At 35.2% G+C, this 26649-nt stretch overlaps 1 protein-coding gene across 1 annotated transcript in view; it reads left to right on the top strand.

Moving 5' to 3' along the window:
- The window catches only part of CNBD1 (cyclic nucleotide binding domain containing 1), a 357731-nt gene that overhangs the window by 7128 nt on the left and 323954 nt on the right, over positions 1-26649 (top strand). The window contains exon 2 of the mRNA XM_045895596.2: positions 8034-8106. Within this exon, the coding sequence (XP_045751552.2) occupies positions 8034-8106 (73 nt within the window). The remainder of the gene's footprint in view (positions 1-8033; positions 8107-26649) is intronic.

The raw sequence follows: 26649 nt of genomic DNA, 5'->3' as shown, positions 1-26649 counted from the left end.
TTTTAAAAATATGATTTACAAGGGAATTTGATCATGTTAACTGTCCACTCAAAAGCTGTAAGGGTTCTACTCTCTTCCAAAACTTAGATTACAATCTGTTTTCTTCAATCTGGCATTTAAAATTCTCATGCTTTGGCTAAAATCTGTCTCTCATGTTCTAGACATTCAGTTCCGTTGATAGAACTCTCCAGTACAGCTAAAACGCTTTGATTGATGTTCTTTAAACCCATCTGCAGTGCTGCTCAAGAGGACAGGAGGCCTTTCTAGGTTCAAAGCAACATTCAAATGACCATTTTTGGCACATCTGCTCTAAAGGACAAAGGACAGAATCTCAATCTTGCAGAAGGGCAGGGCCCGGTGTCCCCTTCTGTGGGAGCTCTTCTCACACCTGCTGAGGCACAGCATAACAACCCCCTTTGGCCCCCAGCATGGTAGTTCAGGTTCAAGGTAATGAGAATCACATAGGGCAGGTGCTGAATTGTCCTGACTTAAAAGCCTCATACCCAGAAGGAGCCAGTATTTCTTATTAAAAAAATTCTAGGCACCGTTTCTAAGTTTCCTGCAAGGAACTTCCCAGTTACAAGAGTCACTGTAGTTTCCATATCTTGGCCATTGCAAATAATGCTGTAATAAACATAGGGGTTCATATATCTTTTTTTTTTAAGATTTTATTTATTTATTTGACAGAGAGAGACATAGCGAGAGCAGGAACACAAGCAGGGGGAGTGGGAGAGGGAGAAGCAGGCTTCCCGCCGAGCAGGGAGCCTGATGTGGGACTCGATCCCAGGACCCTGGGATCATGACCTGAGCCGACGGCAGACGCTTAATGACTGAGCCACCCAGGCGCCCGGGGTTCATATATCTTTTCAAATTCATGTTTTTGTTTTCTTTGAATAAATACCCATAGTGGAATTACTGGATCTACGTTATTTCTATTTGTGATTTTTTGAGGAACTTCCAAGCTGTGTCAACTGTAGGTCATAAAAAAAATTAATAATAAAAAAAAGAGTCACTATAGTCAGGGAAGTCCATTTCAGTGACTCTCCATTAGGTATTTGTAGATCATCTATAGTTTCTCTTGGGTCTAGACAGAACTCACCAATCAGGGGTCATTGTTATCATAGCCGATATTACCTAGCAATCTAGTTGATAGCTCTACCTTTATATGGTCTCTAGAGATCAGAGCTAGAGAGTTCCCACACTAGGGGAAAGTTACTCTGTGAGTTACACCATTGAACTCTTCATCATACTCTCGTGCTTTAGCTCATGTTTCCTCTTGGAGTTTCCATCTATCTTGCTCTATTTTTTTCTGTTATTCCAGTTCTTTAAAATTCTGGTCAATGACTTTAATCTCTGCAAAGACTCTCCTGGCCTCTCCAGTATGAAATAATGTCTTCCATATCTCTAAACTGTCCATTGTACTTTTTCTATACCTCTTCTATTATTCTTATCACCTTTTAACCTCACACTAGATACTTCATAGACATATGCTTTAGGGTTATGGTTCTTATTAGATGGAGATAAGTGGTTATCCTTCACATGTCTTTGTATCTCCAATGCCTAGCATGCAGGTGATAAGTAAATAGCAGAAGCATGAACAAATCTTACACAATTTATGGGAATTTTGGTGAATAGGTCTCTTTTAAAAATTATTATGTAGTAATGTATGCATCAGGCACAAGAGAATATTGAAACATTAAGTGAGTCTTCCTCCCAACCCATACTCCTAATCTTACCCTCAGAAGTAACTATCATGAAAAAATATTTTTTCTTGAAACTTTTCATGTATATTCAAGTATGTAAATATATATGCACACACACGTGTGTGTATTTTTAATAGTAAAATATGGTAGGACATTTTTATTACCCTATATCATACCTTTATTTTTCACTTAATAATATCATGCTTTATGAAGGCCTTTTCATGCCAATATGTAGATATGTACCTTATTCATTTTAGTGGCTATATTATATTTCATTGTTTGAATATACCAAAATACTATTAATGGATGTGCTATTTAACCTATTGTGTCTCACCTTTAAACCCACCTTTCTATATATTCTGCTTTGTGATGCTGAGGCTGGGGCTCTGCAAACCAGTTTTTCCCAGAAAGCCAGCTGGCTTCCTGTTAGGATCTGTCAATAGCAGGTGTTAGAGGGAGATTGGAAGGCAGAAGCAAAGTTAAGGAAAGTGTTTGTCCTTTTGTTTTCTATTTCTGGTTTGCTTCTCCTTGTGTCTCTCCAAAAATGTCTTTTTCACCCAAGCAGTGGCTGTTCGTTCCAGCAGCAGCAGTTAATTCCCTTTGCAGTTTTCCCAGTGTTCCCAGAAATAACTTAATTGCACCCCCTCAACAATTCAGCTCCAGCTGCTGGCTCTGTCCTTGGAGGTCCAAATCTCAGCTTCTTAAGATCATTGCTCCCCGCTTCTAAGTTTTAGTAATTCAACCTCTTCCCTTTGCTTCATCAGCAAAAATAGTGTGGTAGATGCCTTCTGCATATTTGCTGCTCCCTTTTTGTCTCTTCAGTTCTCTAATATCTGACTAACTGTTCTTTGTATCATTTTTTTTCCATTGAAATTGCTGGTGTGGTTTCAGTCTCCTGATAGCTAGATCCTTACTAATTCAGAGGGAATTTGTTTCTAGTTAGTTTTGCTGTTAAAATCAAATAAACATCTTGTACTATTTTTTTTGCTAAGCAAGTGTATTAATAGAACTGCATGGCCAAAGGATGTGTGCATTTTAAATTTTGATAACTATTAACAAATTGTCTTCCAAAGGGGTTGCACTAATTCCTACTCCCACCATCAGTATATGCAAGTTTCTATTTCACAACATTTATATTAATATGCATTGTAAAACAAACATTTTGCCAATAAATTAGTTGGAAATAGTTTTAATTGCTCTGTAAGTTTGCATTTCTTTAAGAGTGAGGTTAGAATCTTCTCATATATCTGTGGTCATGTGTATTTATGTGAACAGCCTATTTACATGTCCCTTACCCATTCATTGAGGTTTATTTTTCCTTTTATTTGAAAGAAATCTCTGTGTATAAAAGAAATTAGCGCTTTGGCATGTACTTTACAAGTATTTTTCTCAGTTTGCATTTTTTTCATGTTTATGATTTTTGTGTCATACAAACATTTTAGATTGTCTAGTTTTTGTCCTCTGTTATTGATTCTTGATTAGAATGCCATTGTTCACACTAAGATTAAAAATAATTCTTCCATGCTTTCTTTTGTTAGTTATATAGTTTTACTTTTAATATTAAGCTTGTTAAATATTTTGTGCATCTAGAATTTATTTTTGAATAAATTTACTTTAGAATAGTGATGTATGGCTGCAAATTAATATTTTTCCAAATGACCAATCAACTGTTCTAACACTATTTGTTGAGTAATCTTTTTCCTACTAATTTGAAATGCCAGTTTTTATTGTATGCTAAATTTTCATGTGCATTCTGGATCTATCTCTGGAAACTATTACTTACTTTTTTCCACTTATCTCTTGTCTCTTTATGCATTTGTGTTGAATTGTTATAATTTTTGAAGCCTTATTACATATTTCAGTATCTGGTAAGATTAACCTTTACTGATTACTCTTTTTTGGAAAGACTTTTTCGGGCCTTTCTTCTTGGTTTATTTTTCTATAGATCTTTAGAAATATTTGGGCTTTTTCAACAAATAAACATGGGTATTTTAGTTGGAAATGCATTAAACTTAAAGATTCATTTATGGAGAATTGATATCTTTATGATATTGAATATTCCTGCTCAAGAACTTGTATTTTTGTAATATTCAACCTTCCTACTTCCAGTTTTTGCAAGTGTCTTATGATGCAACAATAAAATTTATTTCTGGGCATTTTATCTTTTTTTCTTTGTTATTATGAATGATATCTTTTCTCATATTTTCTAACTACAGAAGTCATATGAGAAAGTTATTAAATTTTTGAAAATAAAATTTAAAAAGTTTGAAACTACAATCTTAAATGTTGTAAGTTTAATGTAGAGAAACTTATTTTTTCAGAGCCATTTGACACTCCACTTTCCTTAAATATTTTAGTATGTATTTCTTAAAAACAAGGAAATACGCTTATTACATAATCATAATACATCATCAAAATAAAAAAAATTAACACAGATACAGATACTGTAATCTAATTCTTAGACCCCTCCCATTTGAATTTAGCCAATTGTTCTGATAATGATTTTTATAGTAAAAAGATCCAATTCAAAATCTCATTTTGCATTTCATTTTCTTGTCTAGATTGGAATAGTTTCTCCATTTTCCTTGCCTTTCATGACCTTAATGCTGGCAGATTACAAACAAGTTATTTAGTAGGATATACTTCAGTTTGGCTTCTCTGATCTTTCTCATGATTAGATTCAAGTGGGAAATCTTTAGCAGAAATGTCATAGAAGTGATTCTATGTTCTTTTCCCATCTTATTAGGTGGCACATGATTTTACTTTAATATATTGATTAAGGATTGATTATGGATATTATATGGAGAACTTCTCTGCAGTGAATTTACCTTTCCCTTTTGTAATTAATAAGTCTTTTGTGAAGAGGTATCTTGAAAGTATAGAAATATTAAATTTTCATAAAATATTAAATAAATAAATGTAAAATTATGATTTCCTAGTTTGTTCATAGGGTTTTAAAGATTTTATTTATTTATTTGAGAGAGAGAGAGAGAGCACAAACAGTGGAGAGGCAGAGGAAAAGCAGACTCCCTGCTAAGCAGGGAGCCTGATGTGGGGCTTGATCCCAGGACCCCAGGATCATGACCTGAGCTGAAGGCAGGCGCTTAACCAACTGAGCCACACAGGTGCCCCTATTCCAAGGATTTTAATGAGTTATTATCATTACATATTTTGATGTCTAGATAGTTCACAGTCTGGCCACTGGAAATGCCTTCATTTTGGTCTAACCATTTCCGTGCTTTCTGGTACAGTAAGATTTTTCAGGCTCATCTTGTGCTTTCCCTATCTGAGCCCTAGAACCAACTCTCTTGAATTTATTTTTTTCTACAGTTCTTCCTGCTTTATAAACCCATTAATTTATGCTTTTCTATTTTCTTCCTTGCATTTCTCTTGTTTTAATTTTCTTTTCCTAACTTTTTGAGTCAAAATGCTTAATTCTTTTGATTTTATTTTTTGTCTTTTCTTGTAATATAAATATTTTGGGGAATGCATTTTCACCAGAGAAAGACTAATTATATTCCATAGGTTCATGAAAACATTCCCTATTTTTACCTTCTTGATATTTTATAGTTTCAGTTTTGATATGCTCTTTGATTTAAGAATAAATTTAATATATGTTTAATATATCTCATTAATTATGTAATTTATATTTATATCCTCAGTGATTCATTTGTTACTTGATTTGTAGGTAAGAAGGAAAGAAAGTTACTGTGGAGGTTATTTTGTCTCCATTTATTCCTGAAACTTTTGCTTTATGAATTTTAATGTTATATAATTTGGAACACAAAACATTTAATAGGTTCCATACCTAAACCTGTACTTCTTGATTTATCAACTTTAGACAATGAATATTCACAACCTAGTATAAAATGAGAAGAATTTCCCTCTTCACATCATGATTTGATTAGTAAGAATATTAATGTCTAAGTCTTTGACTAGTTGCATTCATACCTTCAAATATTAAGGTCCCATTATTTTTAAATATTCTTTAAATTGTAAATATTAATTATTTACTATGTGAGGGTGTCTGTACAAGTATATTTTATGCTTTCACTTCTCTGCTGAAACTTCCAAGTTGTTACTCATTACTATTTATACCCTTTTTATTAGAATCTATGAAGAATTTATTATTTGCATTAAGGCTTACAGAATTTACTTACCCTTTATTAGTATAGTGTCCATACTATTTAAGCTTCAGTTGTATGTTTATCAAATTGTATTTTTCAAAGAGATCTTACAGTACTTTATATTCTCTGAGGTCTTATATTTATTTATTACCTTTTTAGTTATTGGAGAATAAAACTCATGATATATTCCCTCCCCCCATTTGTCTTACTGTTTGCCAAGACTTTGCTATAGAGAAGACTAAGACCACACTGAGTTTTGGCTAGGTGCTAAAATAATTGTTTATCTTCAAAACATAGTAACATTTAATTATTTACTCAGTCCAGAATATCTGGTATTAAATTTGATCACCAGAAAAGCTTGACTTCTGCTCTCTACAAAGTTATAATTTCATGTTGAAATCTATTGACTTTTTTCTTTTTAATGAAACTGCTTCAAAGATAAGACCCATTATGTTGTTCAACACCCTTTATATAAAGTCCCTTGTCACAAATACCTCCTGGAAATGAGAATCAGTGAAGAAATTTTTTGGTGAATTGTAAAGCGTCCTTCTAGGCTGTGAGTACTTAGTATATAAGCTATTCTGGTTTTGAGTTTACTTGGCTGTGCCAAGTTTAGGGCAAAGCCTTACCCTCAAGTGCTGTAGCTTTTCTCAGGCAAGTTGATGATTCTCAAGTTTTCTATTCTCTGCTAGCAATTCTTAGTCTTATAATATCCATCCTGTGATTTTTTTTTTTTGTAAGCTATTTTAACTGAAGGATGATTTTTAAAATCCCCCTTTTAAGCCAGGATTTCTCAAACCTTGAACTTTTTTTTAAAAAATATCTATGGCAACCATCCCCTTTTCCTGTCCATACCAGACACCAGGGCTATTTCTGATCCTGTTTTTAAACTCGGTTGGTAAATTGGACTAAACTAATACTTCGTAGAAATCTCTTCTTAATCCATCAATCTAAAAATCTACTATAATTAAGATTTTATATAATATCCTGTATTAGAAATATGAGTATACTTAAAAGTATTTTTGATAAAATGTGGCTATAACTTGGTTCATTTAAAATAATTATTCCATATGTTGCTAAAATGCAATTAGGTAATTTTCTGATTCATAAGACTTAACTGAGTATTATAGGTAAGAAAATAACCTAAATCATGTTATTAGTATTTTCAAGTTTATTACATGGTAATAATTTATGTGGATAGCAACCAGTTTTCTGTTTAAATTTCTTTTATCCCAATTTCATTTTTAAAAAAGTAGTATATGTTATTGATGATTAATTTTAGATCACAAAAGGCTTAAAAATGTTAATGTAATTCAATAATTTGAAATTAAAATTGATAAGTTTGTACATGTCAAATTCTACTGGGATATGGTCAAAAATACATTTTAAAAAGTTTAGAAGTGCATTAAGCTGCTGATTTTCTCAATACCTTTTCACTAAGGAAAGGAATAATGTGCATGTTGGTATTACTGCTTTCTGTTTTACAACATTTCCAACAGCATGCATTCTCCTGGAGAAAGGGGAGGACCTGTGATGTGAGTGCCCATCACTGTAATGATGCTTATCGTACTCAATACTCTATCTTCCTTTTCATCTCCTTTGAAGGATGTCAGTTCTTTCTGACACTGAAGGAGAATTGCAATTAGTTTGCTTCTTGGCTATGATTACTATCTTTCTGCTCTTAAGGGATATTGTGTGATTTGCTTACACATTAACTTCAAATGGAATTGCAAACTGAATCCAGATATTGGAAGGTGCTCTGAAGAGGGCTAGTGTAAGATGGGGGCCTGCATGAATTGAATAAAAATTAGTAGTATTGCAGAGAGAGAGACAGAGACAGAGACAGGGACCTCAAGAAACTCTTCTTTGAATTGTCATGGCATTATCAGTCCACATTCTAAAGGTATAGGATGGGGATTCTGAAAGGCTTTCTTCCAGAGGAGGGACATTATATGACACATATAAACTCCAAAAACAAACAATGTCAGACCAGATTTGACATCAATGAAAAACATTACCTCTTTTTTTGTATTATTTAATCACCTTATTCAGTTCTGCTTGTATATCAAAGACTGGTAATAATTCACTACCATGGTCACTGAATTCTTTTACTATGATGAATGTTTGGAATTAAACTCTATTTATAATTTTGGTTAATAAGATTACTGAAAATTACTCAAATTTTTAATTGATTTTTTTTCAGAGTTGAAAATGTCTAAGTACATTGATTATGGCCAGTTGAATGCATTGTGCCATATAAGAGGACTACAATCCAGGTAAGTTACTCATGTGTTTCTTTTTTTTTCATTCAGATGAATATGAACATGTTTGTTTTATGGATAAAGTATAGTAGTAAACTATTGTTGACTCCATAGGTACTTGATTTACCACATAGATAAAAAACATTTGAAAACCTGGAGGTTATTTCTCCAGATTAAAGGGGCAGAATATATGTTATATTTTAAGGAAACAGTTGAGTGTGAAGCAAACATAATTCATCCCTAGCTGAGCCCTTTCTAGTACTTAAAAAACAGTCATAAGGGAAGAAAGCTTTAAATGGTTGGAAACACAAATCCTGAGTGAAATAAGTACTTCAGCAGTGCTTAGGAGATACCCACTTGAAAGATACTGGAGCCAAAGAATTAGGAAATATTAGGGCTCAAAGCTCAGGATTCCTAAGGTATATGATACTTGAAGATATAATTTGAAAAAAAAATTATTGTTTTGCCAACTTGGTTTCCCAGTTTGGATTTTTGAAATTATAAAACTAGTTAGTTTCTTACATATCAGTGTCCATCCACTCTTCCACTTTCCTTTATTAAGAGAGGACCTTGCCTCATCTTTAATGGGACCACTGAGAAAATGCCCCTATCTATTCTATTCTATTCTATTCTCTTCTTTATGATAAGTGCCCTTCTTAATTCCCATCACCTATGCCCCCCGCTGCCCCCACCCACTTCTCCTCTGGTAACCATCAGTTTATTCTCTATAGTTAAGACTCTGTTTCTTGGATTGTCTCTCTTTTTCCCTTTTGCTCATTTGTTTTGTTTCTTAAATTCCACATATGAGTGAGATCATATGGTATTTGTCTTTCTCTGACTGACTTTTTTCACTTAGCATTATACTCTCTAGCTCCATCCATTATTGCAAATGGCAAGATTTCATTCTCTTCTATGGCTGAATAATATTCCACTGTGTGTGTGTGTGTGTGTGTGTATACACCATATCTTCTTCATCCATTTATCTATGACAGACATTTAGGCTGCTTCCATAGTTTAGCTATTGTAAACAGTAAACATAGGGGTGCATGTATTCCTTTGAATTAGTGTTTTTGTATTTTTGGGGTAAATGCCCAGTAATATAATCCTGGATCATAGGTTCTATGATTAAAATCATTCTATTTTTAACTTTTTGAGGAACCTCCATACTGTTTTCCAGAGTGGCTACACCAGTTAACAATTCCCACCAATAGTGTAGAAGGTACCTTTTTCTCTACATCCTTACCAACACTTGTTTTGTGTTTTTGATTTTCTTATGTTTCTGATTTCAGATTATTTCTGTATCTTCATTGATCTTGCCATTTCTTCTTTTTTTTTTTCAGAGAAAAGGAGGAGGACTTGCTTCTTTTATATTTCTTGGATTTCTCCTAAGAATGATTTTTTTTTTTCCTATGCCACTTATGCCTCCTCCTCACTCTCAGTGCCTTTCCACACAGGATGAAGAATCAAGTCATGCCACTTGGTTTGAATCCGGCTCAGACACTCACTGAATGTGTGACCTTGGGTTGGTTACTTAATTTCTCTTTACTTCAGTTTTCTTATTTTTAAAATGGAGATAATAATAGTACCTATTTTACAGAGGTATTGGGATGACGAAATGAGCTAACATATGTTGAGTAAACAGGGTCTGGCACATAATGAGAGCTATATAAATGTTATTTTAAAATGATTATTGCTATTCAAAAAGGCTCATCCAAGTTTTTAAGTGTTGAATTTATCTTATATGCTGTACCCTTTTCTAACACATAAGAAGCTAGTTCAGGCTTTTGGAGCCGAATGCCTTTTCTGCTGTCATTTTCCTTTTGCTTTTTCGCCCAGACGTAAAAAACTAAAAACAAAAAACAAAACATGTTTCTAGACCTCTCCCTCCACCCACCTTGGGTGATCATAGTAAGAGAAATTGAATCATCTAGATGTGGAACTGCCAAAGTATCCAGTCTACATAAATCTAATCAGCCTTTGTCTTCCTGGTTTGATAATCTTTCCTAAGTAGTGGTCTCTCATCAGACAATCAGCTGTTCCAAGCCCAGTCTGGTGTCCTGCTTGACTTCCTTCTATTAAGTTTTACATTTACTGTGCCTTTTCTTAGACACCAAATCCCGTGAATTTCTTGGATGTTTTCTTTTGATGCATTGGTACACACCAGGGGTCTGGGAGAGGGCATGTTTTCGGGTATATATATATATATATATATATATATATATATATATATATATATATATATATTTGGTTTAGGTTTAAGTTTAGGTTTTAGGCTTATGTTTTAGAAACAGAATATAAGATTAGAAATACAAACATAGATTTGAAAATGAGTATCTTTTTAGAATAAGATAATAAATTACAAAAAATTAATGATGGCTTGGCAATACAGTCCTTTTTCCTACCAAGATTTCTTTATGCAGTTTATCAGAAATATATACATTGAATTCTTCCAGAATTATAAAGCTTTCAATTGATTTCCACAAATTGGGAAGAGATTTAAGAAAAATGTATTCCTTCATATTTATTCTTTATCTATTATATTTTAAAAATGACCAAAGAATTATTTTTCTCCTATAATTAAAAAAAGAGGAAGGCTGAGAATTAAATGACTCAAGGATTGCAATTTTTGAACATGAAAACTACTAAGGGTTTGATTATATATTATATATATGTGTGTATATAAACCCTACCAAGGGTTAGATTATATATATTATATATATATAATATTTATGTTATATATTATATATATGTAATATATAATATTTATATATATGTATATTTTAAATATATAATCTTCCTTAGAGTTGTCCTTCCTTTGGTCCAGGGTGGGAGGATGGAGGGGAGGCTGCTACTCTCCACCACTTCCTATGTGCCTCTACCCTGTCCTCAATCCCAGCTGTTGAAACTACTCTTATCCCCTACCTGGGCATATGAGGGATTTTATACCCTTGTGCCTGTGTGTCTGTATATATATAAACTTTGTATAAAAAGCAAGCCCCACTGTGTGGTGGCTGCTGCCCAAATGCAAGTAGTCAGTCAGTTGGTGTCTGTCTGATGTTTCTTCTCCTCTGACAATAAAGGCAGTATATTAATATGTTATTCTGGGATTTTTTATCACAAGTAAAAGAAAAAATTTTGTGTAACAAAGAGGAATGATGTCAGTTTTGATTTCTAAATTCTTGGATGTAGGACTTTTCATCTCTAGTAGACTATATGTTCCATGAGGGCAGAAGATTTGTTTATCTTATTGCTTCCTACCCCTTGACATTTGGCATAGGGTTCAATGTTTTGAATTGAGTTACATTCTCATCTTCAGTAGAACTAAATATCTTCTTGATGCTTTAAAAATATATGTAGGTTTTCTACCTGTTGTTTAGGAGGATAGCTGCATATTTATAGTGTGATATTTATTTATTTATTTGTAAGATTATTTATTTATTTATTTATTTGAGAGAGAGAATGAGCATGGGGGGCGCGGTGCAGAGGGAGAGAGAGAAGCAGACTCCCTGCTCAGCAGGGAGTCAGATGTGGGGCTGGATCCCAGGACCTGGGATCATGATCTGAGCCGATGGTAGATGCTTAACTGACTGAGACACCCTTTATTTATTTTGGTACTATTGTCTAGAGAGCTAATTATTTTTAAACTTTTTTTTTTTTTTTTAAAGCAACTTCTGTGGTTTGACATTCCATGCTTTGGAGATTTTCTTCCTTTTGTCACAGTACTTTATGATCAGTCAGCTCTTATGTTTAAAGTTCAGTTTACTTAGTAATAAACAGAGTAATATGGTTTGAAAGGAAATGTATGTTCTCCTAAGTTTCAAATAAACAAACTTGAGGCTATGTATTTGCAACTATATTTTCTTATGTGGCCAATTATTCTTGTAATTTCATGCAAAAGCCTTTAAACATGTCTGAATTTGGAAATATAAAAGACAAACAGTGATGATGCACGTGCATTTATGCATTTGTATAAGAGTGGTGCTTGTCAAACAATTAGCTTTGTGACTGGGATTATAGAGTTCAGTACTTATTAGTGATTAATATTACTAATATATAGCCACTTATCCTCAAATACAGATGTAGTTGTGCTGACTATATATTTTTTATACTTACAGAGATTATAACTCATAAATAGGTTTTAGCCCAAAGTCCCATTTTTAAGTTGATTACCTAGCATCATTTCCCCATACACACAATATTATAGAGTCAGAGGATTGTAGAACAGGGAGTTAACTAAGAAATCGTCTAGTGGAAACTCTTCAACTTACAGACGATTAATTTTGCCTAATTTTCCCCAACTGTATCTTTTATTTTTATACTTTTATATTAGAAAATATGGAAATGATATCATTAAAATATAGTAATTAATTAAAATATAAAAAATGACATTCTGTAATTGTTTCTCATTGCTTCAGGTTAGGGTAAAGTATATTAATTTACTAGAGTATTAGAGGTTGATAGAGACAATAGAAATTATTTTAAGGAGGCTCCTCGACAAGTTTAAGGCTCTTAGAGTCTATTGATAATGGTTGGTTCTTCATTATAATTATTTTTATTTCAAAATATATTATTATCTTTCTTTTTCTTAGTGTTTTGCTAATTCTGTTGGCATCAGGCATAAACAAACATTTTTTGACATGAAAATTAAGATATGAAGAGATAGGTGATTTTTATTTTTAAGGAAATAAAGTATGGAAGAGAAAGGAGACAAGAAGAACTTTGAAAATATGGCTTATGTACAAATAAAAGAAATTAATTAAACTGTGATTCTACAAACATTTATCTAGAATGAAGTCAATTTTTTTTTTTTTGAACAGTTTCTACTGAAGACCATTAGTTGGTTCTGTCAATCCAGTGGTGGCAGAAAAGGTGGGCAGAGACAGATGGAATCTTGCATTTACTTTATAGGTTGTGAACAGTTGGAGGCTTATAATTCAGGGTGTACTTATTAATGTTATTTTACCTAATGTGCATGTACGTATATCCAGTTGTCTAGAACAAGACTCTCTACCTGAGGCAGCACCTTTCCCAGGGGACATTTGGAAATGTGAACACATTTGTAGGTGTTACAATGACTAGGAGATGACAATGATAATAATTGGGTAGGGGCTAGACATTGTAAACAGTGCAGTGTGTAGTAAAATCCTGCACATTGTTCTATCCAAAATGCCAATAGCACTCTGTGATACTGTGTTTTATAAGAAATATATATTTGGTCTTTGTCCTTCTTTCTGTCAGGGAGCTCCTAAAACTGTTGGAATTTCCTAAATGATAGAGTGATAAATGTGTCTGTTGTTATGTTAATGAGGTGACAGTTGGACCCCACCTAGGGGTTGGTTGCCTAGGAGGGAGAACCAACTAAGTATTCAGAGGGTTTTAACTTTCAGTCCCACCCGCTGACCTCTTGGGAGAGGCTGGAAGTTGAATCAATTGCTAATTGCCAATGATTAAATCAGTCATGACTATATAGTGAAGCTTCTATAAAAACCTAGAAGCATGGGGTTTGGGGACCTTCTGGGTTAACACACGGAGGTGCTGATTGAGTGGCCAGCCTGGAGAGGGCATGGAAGCTCTTGTACCCCTTACCACATACCTTGCCCAATGCATTTGTTCCATCTGGATGCTCATCTATATCCTTTGTCATATGCTTTTATAGTAAACTAGTAAACATGAGTACAGTTGACCCTTGAACAACACGGGTTTGAGCTGCATGGGTCAACTTGCGTGTTTTGTTTTGTTTTGTTTTCAAGTTTTTATTTAAATTCCAGTTTTTATTTAAATTCCAGTGTAATATTAGTTTCAGGTATAGAATTTATATCACTTACGTACAACACCCAGGGCTCATCAAAACAAATGCTCTCCTTAATACCCATCACCTATTCAACCCATCCCCCTGCCACCTACCTGCTAGTAACCATCAGTTTGTTTTCTGTAGTTAAGAGTCTGTTTCCTGGTTTGTCTCTCTCTTTTTTTCCTCCCTATGTTATCTGTTTTATTTCTTAAATTCCACATATGGGGGCGCCTGGGTGGCTCAGTAGGTTAAGCATCTGACTCTTAATTTCGGCTCAGGTAGTGATCTCAGGGTCTTGAGATCAAGCCCTGTCTCTGGCTCTGTGCTCAGTGGAGAGTCTGCTAGAGATTCTCTCTCTTCCTCTCCCTCTGCCTCTCCCTGCCATCTCTAAAATAATAAATAAATAAATCTTTTAAAAAAATTCCACATATGAGTGAAATCATTTGGTATTTGTCTTTCTCTGACTTATTTCACTTAGCATAATATTCTCTAGCTCCATCAATGTTGTTGCAAATGGCAAGATTTCATTATTTTTGATGATTTCACTCTTTCTCTCTCTCTATATATATACACTCATTCTTTACATATAATATATATGTGTGTGTGTACACATATACATACATACCATATCTTCTTTATCCAGTCTTCAGTTGATAAGACATTTGGGCTCTTTCCATAATTTGGCTATTGTTGATAATGCTGCCATAAACATCGGGTGTATCTCTTCAAATCAGTATTTTTGTATCTTTGGGTAAATACCTAGTAGTGCAATTGCTGGATCATAGGGTAGTTCTATTTAGCTTTTTGAGGAACCTCCATACTGTTTTCCAGAGTGGCTGCATTCTTACCAACAGTATAAGAAGGTTCAAATTTCTCTATCCCCTTGCCAACACCAGTTGTTTCATGTGTTCATTTTAGCCATTCTAACAGGTATGAGCTGATATCTCATTGTAGTTTTGATTTGCATTTCCTTGATAGTGAGTGATGTTGAGCATCTTTTCATGTGTGTGTTAGCCATCTGAATGTCTTCTTTGGAAAAATGTCTGTTCATGTCTTCTTTCCAGTTCTTAACTGGATTATTTGTTTCTTGGATGTTGAGCTTGGTAAGTTCTTTATAGATTTTTTTTTTTTTTTAGTGATTTTATTTATTTGTTTGTCAGAGAGAGAGAGAGGGAGAGAGCAGGTGCACAAGCAGGAGGAGTGGCAGGCAGAGGGAGAAGCAGGCTCCCCATTGAGCAAGGAGCCTGATGTGGGACTCAATCCCAGGACCCTGGGATCATGACCTGAGCTGAAGGCAGACACTTAACCAACTGAGCCACCCAGGCATCCCTGTTCTTTATAGATTGTGTATACTAACCCTTTATCAGATATGTTATTTGAAGATACCTTCTCCTATTCTGAAGGTTGCCTCTTAGTTTTGGTAATTGTTTCCTTCACTGTGAAAAAGCTTTTTATTTTCTTGAAGTCCCAATAGTCTATTTTTGTTTTTGCTTTCCTTGTCTCAAGAGACACCTAGTAAGAAGTTGGTCTGGCCCATGTCAAAGAGGTTACTACCTGTATTCTCCTCTAGGATTTTGATGGTTTCCTGTCTCACGTGTAGGTCTTTCATCCATTTTGAATTTATTTTTGTGTATGGCATAAGAAAGTGGTCCAGTTTCATTCTTTTGCATGTTGCTGTCCAGTTTTCCCAACACCATTTGTTGAAGAGACTGTCTTTTTCCCATTAGATTATTCTTTCCTGCTTCCTTGAAAATTAGGTGACTCTAGAGTTGTGGGTCCATTTCTGGGTTTTCTATTATGTGCCATTGATCTGTATCTGTTTTTGTACCAGTGCCATACCGTCTTGATCACTACAACTTTGTAATATAACTATGATGTCCTTAACTGTGATGCCTCCAAGTTTGTTTTTCTTTTTCAAGATTGTTTTGGCTATTCAAGGTCTTTCCTGGTTCCATACAAAGTTTAGAATTGTTTGTTCTAGCTCTGTGAAAAATACTGGTGGTATTTTGATAGGGATTGCATTAAATGTGTGGATTGCTTTAGGTAGTATAGACATTTTAACAATGTTTGTTCTTCCAGTCCATGAGCATGGAATATATTTCCACTTCTTTGTGTCATCTTCAATTTCTTTTGTAAGTATTCTGTAATTTTCAGAGTACAGGTTTACCTCTTTGGTTAGGCTTATTCCTAGGTATCATGGTTTTTGATGCAGTGGTAAATGGGATTGATTTCTTGATTTCTCTTTCTGATGCCCCATTATTGGCGTGTAGAAATGCAACAGATTTCTGTAGGTTGATTTTGTATCCTATGACTTTGCTGAATTCGTGTATCTGTTCTAGCAATTTTTTGGTGGAATCTTTTGGACTTTTTACATAGAGTATCTTGTTGTCTGGGAAGAGTGAAAGTTTGACTTCTTCTTTGCTGATTTGGATACCTTTTATTTCTTTTTGTTGTTGGATTGCTGAGGCTAGGACTTTCTGTACTACGTTAAATAACAATAGTGAGAGTGAAGATCCTTATCTTGTTCCTGACCATAGAGGAAAAGCTCTGTTCTTCACATTGAGGATGATATTAGCTGTGGGTCTTTTGTATATGGCCTTTATGATGTTGAGGTATGTTCCGTCTATCCCTACTTTTTTGAGGGTTTTTATCAAGAATGAATGCTGTATTTTGTCAAATGCTTTCTCTGCATCTATTGAGAAGATTGTATGGTTCCTATCCTTTCTTTTATTAATGTGGTGTATCATGTTGATTAATTTGGGAATAGTGAACCACTCTTGCAGATCAGGAATAAATCCCACTTGATCATGGTGAAGAATTCTTTTAATGTACTGTTGGATTTGATTTGCTAGTATCTTATTGAGAATTTATGCATCCATGTTTATCAGGGATATTGGTCCTTATTGTGGGGTCTTTGTCTGGTTTCAGATTTGAGGTAATGTTGGCCTTGTAGAATGAGTTTGGAAGTTTTCCTTCCATTACTACTTTCTGGAACAGTTTGAGAAGAATTGGTACTAACTCTTTTTAAATGTTTGGTAGAATTCCCCTGGGAAGCCATATGGCCCTGGACTTTTGTTTGTTGGGAGATTTTTGATTATTGATTCAATTTCCTTGCTGGTTATGGGTCTGTTCACATTTTCTATTTCTTTCTCCTTCAGTTTTGGTAGTTAATATGTTTCTAGGAATTTATCTAATTCTTTCGGATTGCCCAATGTGTTGGCATATAATTTTTCATGATTTTTTAAAATAATTATTTGTATATTTGTGGTTTTGGTTGTTATTTCTCCTCTCTCATTTGTGATTTTATTTATTTGGGTACTTTTGCTGCATCCCAAAGGTTTTGGACCTTCATGTTTTCATCTTCATTTGTTTCCATGTATTTTTAAATTTCTTCTTTAATTTCCTGGTTGATCTATTTAGTTTTAGTAGCATGTTGCTTAACCTCCATGTATATGTGGTCTTTCCAAATTTTTTCTTGTGGTTGACTTCAAATTTCATAGCCATTGAGGTCAGAAAAGTTGCATTGTATGATCTCATTCTTTTTGTTGTGGCCTGATTTTTGATCTAAAATGTGGTGTATTCTGGAGAATGTCCTGTGTGCACTCACTTGAAAAGAGTATATATTTTGCAGCTTTAGGATGAAATGTTCTGAATATATCTGCTAAGTCCGTCTGGTTCAGTGTGTCATTCAAAGCCACTGTTTCCTTGTTGATTTTCTGCTTAGATAATCGGTCCATTGTGTGAGTGGGGTGTTAATGTCCCCTACTATTATTGTATTATGATCCATGAATTTCTTTATGTTTATTGTTAATTGATTTATATTTTTGGGTGCTCCCAAGTTAGGGGCATAAATATTTATAATTTTTAGATCTTCTTAATGAGTCCCTTTATTATGTTAAAATGCCCTTATTCATCTCATGTTATAGTCTTTGTTTTAAAATCTAGCTTGATTGATATAAATATGGCTACTCTGGCTTTCTTTTGATGTCCATTAGCCTGGTAGATAGTTCTCCATCCCCTCATTTCCAATCTGCAGGTGTCTTTAGGTCTAAAATGAATCTCATATAGCATATGAGCATATAGATATATGAATCTCATATATCCAGCATATAGATGGATCTTGTTTTTTATCTATTCTGATACCCTATGTCTTATGATTGGAGCATTTAGTCCATTTTCATTCAGAGTGAATACTGAAAGATATGAATTTAATGTCATTGTGTTACCTGTAGAGAGTTGCTGTTTCTGGTGATGTTCTCTGGTCCTTTCTAGTCTTTGTCACTTTTGGTCTTTCCTTCCCACTCAAAGAATCTCCTTTAACATTTCTTGCATGGCTGGTTTAGTGGTCATGAACTCCTTTAGTTTTTTTCCCATCTAGGAAACTCTTTTTCTCTCCTATTCTGAATGATAGACTTGCTGGATAGAGTGTTATTGGCTGCAGATTTTTCCCCTTCAGCATGTTGAATATATCATACCACTCTCTTCTGGGTTGCCAAGTTTCTGTGGCGAGATATGCAGCTAGCCTTATGGGTCTTCCCTTGTAAGTTAGAGACTTCTTTTGTTGTTTTGCTTTTTGGATTTTTTCTTTACCACTATATTTTGCAAATTTAACTACAGTATGTCTTGGCGTTGGCCTGCTTTGTTGACTTTCATGGGAGTTCTCTGTGCCTCCTGTATTTGAATGTCTGTTTCCTTCTCCAGATTAGGGAAGTTTTCAACTACTATTTCCTCAAATAAACCTTTTACTTTCTTTTCTCTCTAGACTCCTTTGATATGAACGTTATTATGTCTGATGGAGTCATTGAGTTCCCTGTCTACTTTCTTGATCCATCATTATTCTTTCTCTCTTTTGTTCAGCTTCATTATTTTCCATAATTCTATCTTCTATATCACTGTTCATTCCTGTGCTTCTTCTATCCTTATGGTCATTACATCTATTTGGTTTTGAATCACAGTTATTGCATTCTTCATTTTGGCCTGATTGTTTTTTAGCTGTTTTATGTTTGCAGTAAGGTTCTCCCTGATGTCTTCCATGCTCTTCTCAAGTCCAGCTAGTATTCTTATCCCTATTGCTTTAAATTCTGGATCAGGTGTATTTCTTTTTTTTTTTAAAGATTTTATTTATTCATTTGAGACGCAGAGATACAGAGAGAGAGAGACAGCATGAGCAGGGAGAGAGGCCGAGGGAGAGGGAGAAGCAGGCTCCTCACTAAGGCAGGAGCCCGATGTGGGGCTCGATCCCAGGACCCTGGGAACATGACTTGAGCTGAAGGCAGATGCTTAACCATCTAAGCCACCCAGGTGCCCCTGGGCATAGTTCCTCTATCTGTTTCAATTAGATCTCTGGCCATTATCTTTTCTTGTTCTTTCTTTTGGAATGAATTCCTCTGTCTTGGCATTTTGTCTAGGTCTCTTGTCTTCTGTGTGGTAGAAAAGCCTGTTATGTTTTCTACTCCCGAGGCTAATGCCTTTATGAAGAGGAGGTTATATAGTGTCTATGGCCTGGTGCTTTAGGAAGTGTCTATGGTGTGTGCTGCATGCACTTTGCTGCTGTGTTTTGGCTGTTCTATCGCTCAGGTTAGTTGTTGGCAGAGGTTCTCCTTGCCTGCAGTGGGTAGTGTTTGGACCTTGGCCAGAGTGTGGTGAGTTTTAACTAGTTGTGCTCTGGTCTGCTTGTTAAATGAGACCTAATGCTACTTTCATTAGAACTGAAGCTTTGCAGAACTCTGTGATCAATAGACATGGTGCACGTGGGGGTTTTTGCTGGTTTTCTGGGGAAGGAACCTGCTGAACTGGTCCTTAGGAACACTTGTCTGAAAACAGTACTAGCAGAGCCTAGGGGGGCAGGATTTGGTGTAAGCTGGTTAGGCAGCCAGTGTTGGCACTGTGCTGTTTAATGAAGTTGGTTTATGCTGACGGTTGAGGGAGGGAAATGGGCCAGCCAACTCCTTTGTCCCCGGAGAGGGGACTCTGTGCTTCCTGCTCTCAGGGAAACACTCTCAGAGGAGTGAATAATTTACCCTTGGGCATCCCAAGTGTTTTTCAGATTGCTATTTTCATGCTCTCTGTTTCTAGGTTGCTTGCCTGCCTGGAGCAACTCAGTGCACTTGGAGCTCTATCCCAGCCAAGCCTGCTGACTTTTAAAACTTCAAACTTTAAGGACCTTGTGTGATGGAGACTGGTGCTGGTTTTCTGGGGGAGGGTTTTGCCACACTGCAACTGATGCAGGTTTGACCAAGAAGGGCAGTCGCATCAGAGTGCAGGGGCATGGGATTTGGAACAAAGCAGGCTAAACAGCCAGTGTCTGGTTTAGCCACTCTCAGCAGGTGTCTCTCCACCTATGCTGAGGGGTGGGGTTGGGCGGTGGAAATGGCACCCACTGGCTCTTTTGTCCCTGGATAGACTCTGAGAACACCAGCTCTCACAGATGCACTCCAAGAAGAGTGAATAGTCTCTCCCCGTGTACCTTAGGCGATCCTCTGATGGTGCCATGTCCCCCGTGCTCGCCACCGCCCCCCCCCCCCCCCAGGTTGCTTGTGTGCCTTCTCTCCAGAAATAGGACAGCGCCCTCAGGTCTCTGTCCCAGCCAATTCCACTGACCTCTAAAACTCCTGTCTTTGAGGCCCATTGATTGGAAAAACACAAAAATCAACCCCTCTCAGTTTCCCAGACAATGGCTTTGGGGAAGTGTTCTCCTTGTGCATATCCCTGTGTCCTCCACTCTCTCTCACCTTGCTCCTTGACTAGGGCTCCCTCCTCTCCACAGCATCACAATCCACTTCTCCCCCAAACCACGTCTCTGCACTTCCTACCTTCCTCGATGTGGCCTCCTCTCTCCCTCTAGTTGTGCAGTTTGTTCTGTCAGTCCTCAGGTCGATTTCTTGGGTATTCAGAATGATTTGATAGTTATCTAACTGTGTTCCAGGGAAGAAGCAAACCTAGGATCCTCCTACTATGCTGCCATCTTAGCTCCCTCCACTTATGTATATAATACAGTACTGTAAATGCATTTTCCTAATAACATTTTCTTTTCTTTAGCTTACTTTATTGTAAAAATACAGCATATAACACGTCTAACATAAAAAATATGTATTAATTGACTGTTTTGTTATCAATAAGGCTTCTGGCAAACAGTAGGCTGTTAGTTAAGTTTTGGGGGCATCAAAAGTTCTACATGGATTTTCAACTGCACGGGGGACTGGATGGGAGGGTGGGTGGTGCCCCTAACCCTGCTGTGAGCCTCTGTAGCAAATTAACCAAACCTGAACTTGGAGGGGGTCATGGAAACCTCACATTGTAGCCAAATGGAACAGAGTTGTGGGTAATCTGGGGATCTGCTACATGTGATTGGCATCTGAAGTGAGACGGGAGCAGTCTTGTGGGACTGAGCCTGTGAGATTTAAGACTATCTCCAGGCAGTGTAAGAACTGAGTTGAATTCTCAGACACCTTACTGGTGTCCCCAGAATTGCCTGGTATTTTGTGGGGGGACCCCTCTCCATATGCAGTGGAATTGGTTCCAGGAACCCATAATCCCCTTTTCCCATTTCCTGCCCTCTTAAGGAATTCTGGTTTAGAAAATGTTTTCTTAGATAAACTTTCTCAAGTTAGAGAAGCTACAGAATATCTCTAAGATGAGATTAACCCTCAAATTTCCCTATATCTTGATTTAAGAAACGAACTCCTATTCTTTTTTTAAATTTAATTTTATTATGTTATGTTAATCACCATACATTACATCATTAGTTTTTGATGTAGTGTTCCGTGGTTCATTGTTTGCATATAATACCCAGTGCTCCATTCAATATGTGCCCTCTTTAATACCCATCACCAGGCTAACCCATCCCCCCCCTCCCCTCTAGAACCCTCAGTTTGTTTCTCAGAGTCCATAGTCTCCCATGGTTTGTCTCCCCCGATTCCCACCCCTTCATTTTTCCCTTCCTACTGTCTTCTTTTTTTTTTTTAACATATAATGTATTATTTGTTTCAGAGGTTACGAAAACTTGCTTCTCATCTCCATTCCTTATCAGTATTATCACAATTAGACTCTAAATTCCCAGAGGGAATAATCATGTGAGTTTGGTTCACCACTGCATTTTCATTGCCTATTTCAGTTTAAGGAACATAATTGGCATTCAATACATATTTGCTGAATGCCTGCCATTTACCTAGTAATTGAAACATGAAAATCTTGCAGGCATGTTTTATTCACTTGTTTCTTCATTTTTCCATACATTATACTTAGATTCTACCATTCCTTTGTATTTCTAATACTTGCTACTTATCTTTTATCCAATATTCAACTCTAGCTTTTATTACCTGTCTCCAAGACTACCACATTTACAATTAGAGTTCCATTCTCAAGTCTCTTCATATCTTAATTCCTCATTGTGTACTACTACAAGTAAATCTTTTTAATTCATTCATATATTTTTAATAGACTTTATTTTTGAGCAGTTTTATGTTTACAGAAAATTTGAGCAGAAAGTAGAGTTTCCAAATACCCTTTACCTCTCTCCTAGTTTCCCATATTATTAACATCTTGCATAATTGTGATATATTTTTACAATTAATTAGTCAATATTGGTACATTACTATTGACTGAATTCAATGTTTGTAATAGGGTTCACTGTGTTGTACATGCTAGGGTTTTTGACAAATGTATAAGGACATGTATTCCCCATTATAGTATCATATAGAATATTTACTGCTCTAAACATTCCTTGTATTTCACCTATTCTTCCCTCCTTCCCTAATCCCTGGTAACCACTGATCTTTTTACTATTTCTATAGTTTTACCCTTTCCAGAATGTTATATACTTGGAAAAATACAGTTTATAGCGTTTTTAAACTGATTTCTTTCTCTTAGCAATGATGTATTTAAGGTTCCTTCATGTTTTTTCATGACATGATAGCTCATTTCCTTTTGTCACTGAAAAATTTTCATTGTATGGATGTACTACTGTTTATCTATTCAATTGAAGAATATTTTAGTTTCTTCCAAGTTTTAGCAATTATGAATAAAGCTGCCATAAATATTCATGTACAGGTTTTTATGTGAATGTTAAGTTTTCAACTTGCTTGGGTAAATACCAAAGAGTGCAATTGTTGTATTGTGTGGTAAAAGTATGTTTAGTTTTGTAAGAAACCACCAAACTGTCCTACCAAGTGTCTGTACCACTGCATTTCCACCAGCAATGAATGAGAGTTTCTATTGCTCCAATCCTTGGCAGCAATTTGTGTTGTCAGTGTTCTGAATTTTAGCCATCATAGTAGGTGTGTAGTGATATCTTGTTTTTGTTTGTTTGTTTTGTTTTGCTTTATTTTGTTTTTTAGAGAGGGAGACACACACAAGTGGGGGGAGGCACAGAGGAAGAGGAAGAGAAAGAATCTTAAGGAGGCTCAATGCTCAACGCAGAGCTCTATGTGGGGCTTGATCTCAGGACCCTGAGATCTTGACCCGAGCAGAAATCAGGGGTCGGACACTTAACTGGGTCACCTATGTGCCCCTGATATCTTGTTGTTTTAATTTACATGTCCCTGATGACATATGATGTGGAGCATCTTTTTATATGCTAATTTTCCATCTGTATTTCTTCTTTGTGAGCTGTCTGTTCATATCTTTTACTGATTTTTTAATTGGGTTGTTTGTTTTCCTATTGTTGAGTTTTAAAAGTTATCTTTATATTTTGGATACCAATCCTTTATCAAATAGGTGTTTTGCAAATATTTTCTCCCAGTATGTGTATTGTTTTTTCATTCTCACAATAGTGTCTTGCAAGCAGAAGTTTTAAATGCTAATAAAGTTTAACTTACTAATTTTTCCTTTCATGAATGATATTTTTTGTGTTTAATCTAAGAAGTCATCACCACACCAAGGTCACCTAGATAATATTCCCATATTTTTTCTGCAAGTTTTATACTTATGCATTTTACATTTAGGTCTGTGATCCATTTTGAGATAATTTTATGAAGGGTGTAAAGTCTGTGTCCCCGTGCATTTTTTTCCCAGATAGATGTCCAGTTGTTATAATACCATTTTTGGAAAAAAATATCCTTTCTGTATTGAACTGCCTTTGCTCCTTTGATTTGATCATTTCTCCTCTTTTTGCCAATATTATTTCTCTGAAGCATTTGGGAATTTCTGTAGATATATCTTCAAATTTAATTTCTTATTCAACTCTCTCTACTTTGATCCTAATCTTTTCATTATGTTTTTAATTTTAATAATTATAATTTTCATTTTGAAAAGTTCCACCAAGTTCTTTTTTCAAATTTGTCTGGTCATTCCTGATAGTCTTTTGTTATTGATTATCACTGTTATTCTGTCTTTTATTTCTACAAATATTTTATACCATTCTATATTCTGTATCTAACATGCCAAGATTTATAGTCTTTAGGAGTGTAAATCTAATGTTCCACTCATGGTAACTTGTCTTTCCAGGTAATCTTTCTGTGAAAGATTTGCTTATTCTTAACATGTAATAACATGAGACCTAAATTGTGGATAATTTCCCCCACGGAGAATTTATAACTGTCTCTTCCTAGAACCCAGGTATATCAAGAAGCTGGTGCTACTTCATTCTCCTTCAAGAATCTTTCTCCAAAGCAAGGTCCTCAGACTGGGCTCCCCCCTTTTTTCCTGGGTCAAGTTGCATTTTCTTCCTAGCATTGCTTTTATCAGTGCCCTCCTCAAAACCCTACCCCTCTTGTTTACATCTTGCTCACATCTCAGGTACCCACTCACTTTCATTTCCTTTTTTTTTTGCAATGTGGTGGTCCTTGGAGACCTCAATTACTTACTACTTGTGAGATCAACAATGCAACAGAGAGTTCTTATGCATGATATGTGCAACAACAGAGTTCTTCAGAGAATCAAGACTGCCATGATATAGAAACTGTGAAGATCTTTCTTCGTTTCTTTTTGTTTTTTAAGATTTTATTTATTTATTTGTCTGAGAGAGAGAGAGAGGTAGGCAGAGGGAGAAGCAGTGTTCCCGTTGAGCAAGGAGCCCCATGTGGGACTTGATCCCAGGACCCTGGGATCATGACCTGAGCTGAAGGCAGACGTTTAGCTGACTGAGTCACCCAGGTGTCCCAAGATCTTTCTTTCTAAGGTGTGATGTTCTACACTACAGGAGAATGAGTGCCAGACATTTTCTTTTTAATAGTTCTGTTACCACAATGAAAAGTTTCCCGTAGACTCACTCTCTACGTCCTTTTGATAAAGAAGTCTCTCTCATGGCTAGACTATTCTAGTCTTAATGTTTAACACAAGGACTTCATATGTATTGTTAAAGAAGGATTTAATGTTGACTCGAATTCTTGTCCTTTTTTCATTGAATGTAGACTTTATATCTCTACATTTAAAAAAATATATTTATTTATTTTAGAAAGAGAGAGAGAGAGAGAGCATAAGCAGGAGGGGCAAAGGGAGAGGGAGAGAGAATCTCAAGCAGACTCTACACTGAGCATGGAGCCTGACACAAGGTTTGATCTCAGGACCCTAAGATCACAACCTTGGCTGTAACCAAGAGTCGGATGCTTAACTGACTGAGCCACTGAGGTGCCCCTATATCTCTACATTTTTAATAAAATGAAAAATTTGTTACTATATGCTTTATATTCTGTCCCTGGATTATAGTAATAGTTATATTTTTACATGCCTAATATATTATAAACGATGGGTCAGAGCTTCTCATTTATTACTTCTAACTACTACAACAATCCTAAAGGTAAGTAGTCCTTTTCTAGAGATAAATAAATGAAAAGTTGAAATAGTTTATAAAATATAAAGCACAACTTCAGTTTATATGCTGATCAGATATTTGTTCTGAAAATAGGGGAAGTAAAATTTTATGACAGATCAATATCCCTGTAAAATGTTTAGATTCGGTCTTCAAGTCATATCTTTGCAGTTGGCTTCGTCAAAACAGATCTTTTAATTTTTTTCCAGGAACCTTATGAAAATAAAAAGTTAGGGATTAATCTTTATGATCAATATATCTACTAATCAATTATAGTGGCATAGGAGTGGAACTCTTGAAAAAATAATCAAATAATTTTGAAGCCATGAAGTCACTGGTAATGAGCTGTATCCATAGATAAGAAAGATGATCAAATGAATTCATAACTAGAGACTAACATTTCCAAAAATTTTAAAAATAAATATAGAGGAAACTGAATAGAGTGACACTTTATAGTGGCTTTATCTGAAGATTGCTCATTGATTGATCTTTTCATTTAGTAGCTAGGGTATGTTAAATACATTGGCCTTATTACAGAACATTTTTTCTTCAACTTAATATTGTAATAAAATAATAAAATCCATTATATACAATGTAATGTATAATAAATAAAATAAAATGTAAATCCATTTTATATAATGTATAATAACATATTATCTCTCTCTATATATATATAAAGTGAACTTAATTTGTATCAAAATAATACCTGTACCGTCTTCTAATGTGCAAGAATAACATTTACATTTTTTTCAATTTTCATCAAATAAATGTGTAGATGCTACAATATTTAATAGACAAATTCAGGAGGAAAAAAGTCTGTCAGAGGTTGAATAGATTCAACTTTTATGACTTGTTTTAATTAATTTAAAATGAAAAATGTAAATTGCCTTAGGGAAGTCACATAAATATAATTAATCAATAAGTATTTTATTAAAAGTGTATTATGTTCCCAGACTTGTAAGCGGGAACAGAATAGGATGCAGAAGATATAAGTTGTTAGGGTATTCTAGCTGTTATAGAC

This window comes from Mirounga angustirostris, unplaced genomic scaffold, assembly GCF_029215605.1.
Source record: "Mirounga angustirostris isolate CCGP_5_RB_7025 unplaced genomic scaffold, mMirAng1.0.hap1 SCAF_4, whole genome shotgun sequence".
NCBI lineage: Eukaryota > Metazoa > Chordata > Mammalia > Carnivora > Phocidae > Mirounga > Mirounga angustirostris.
The sequence above is the reverse complement of the archived record's forward strand: the minus strand, read 5'-3'. Positions and strand labels throughout refer to the sequence as shown.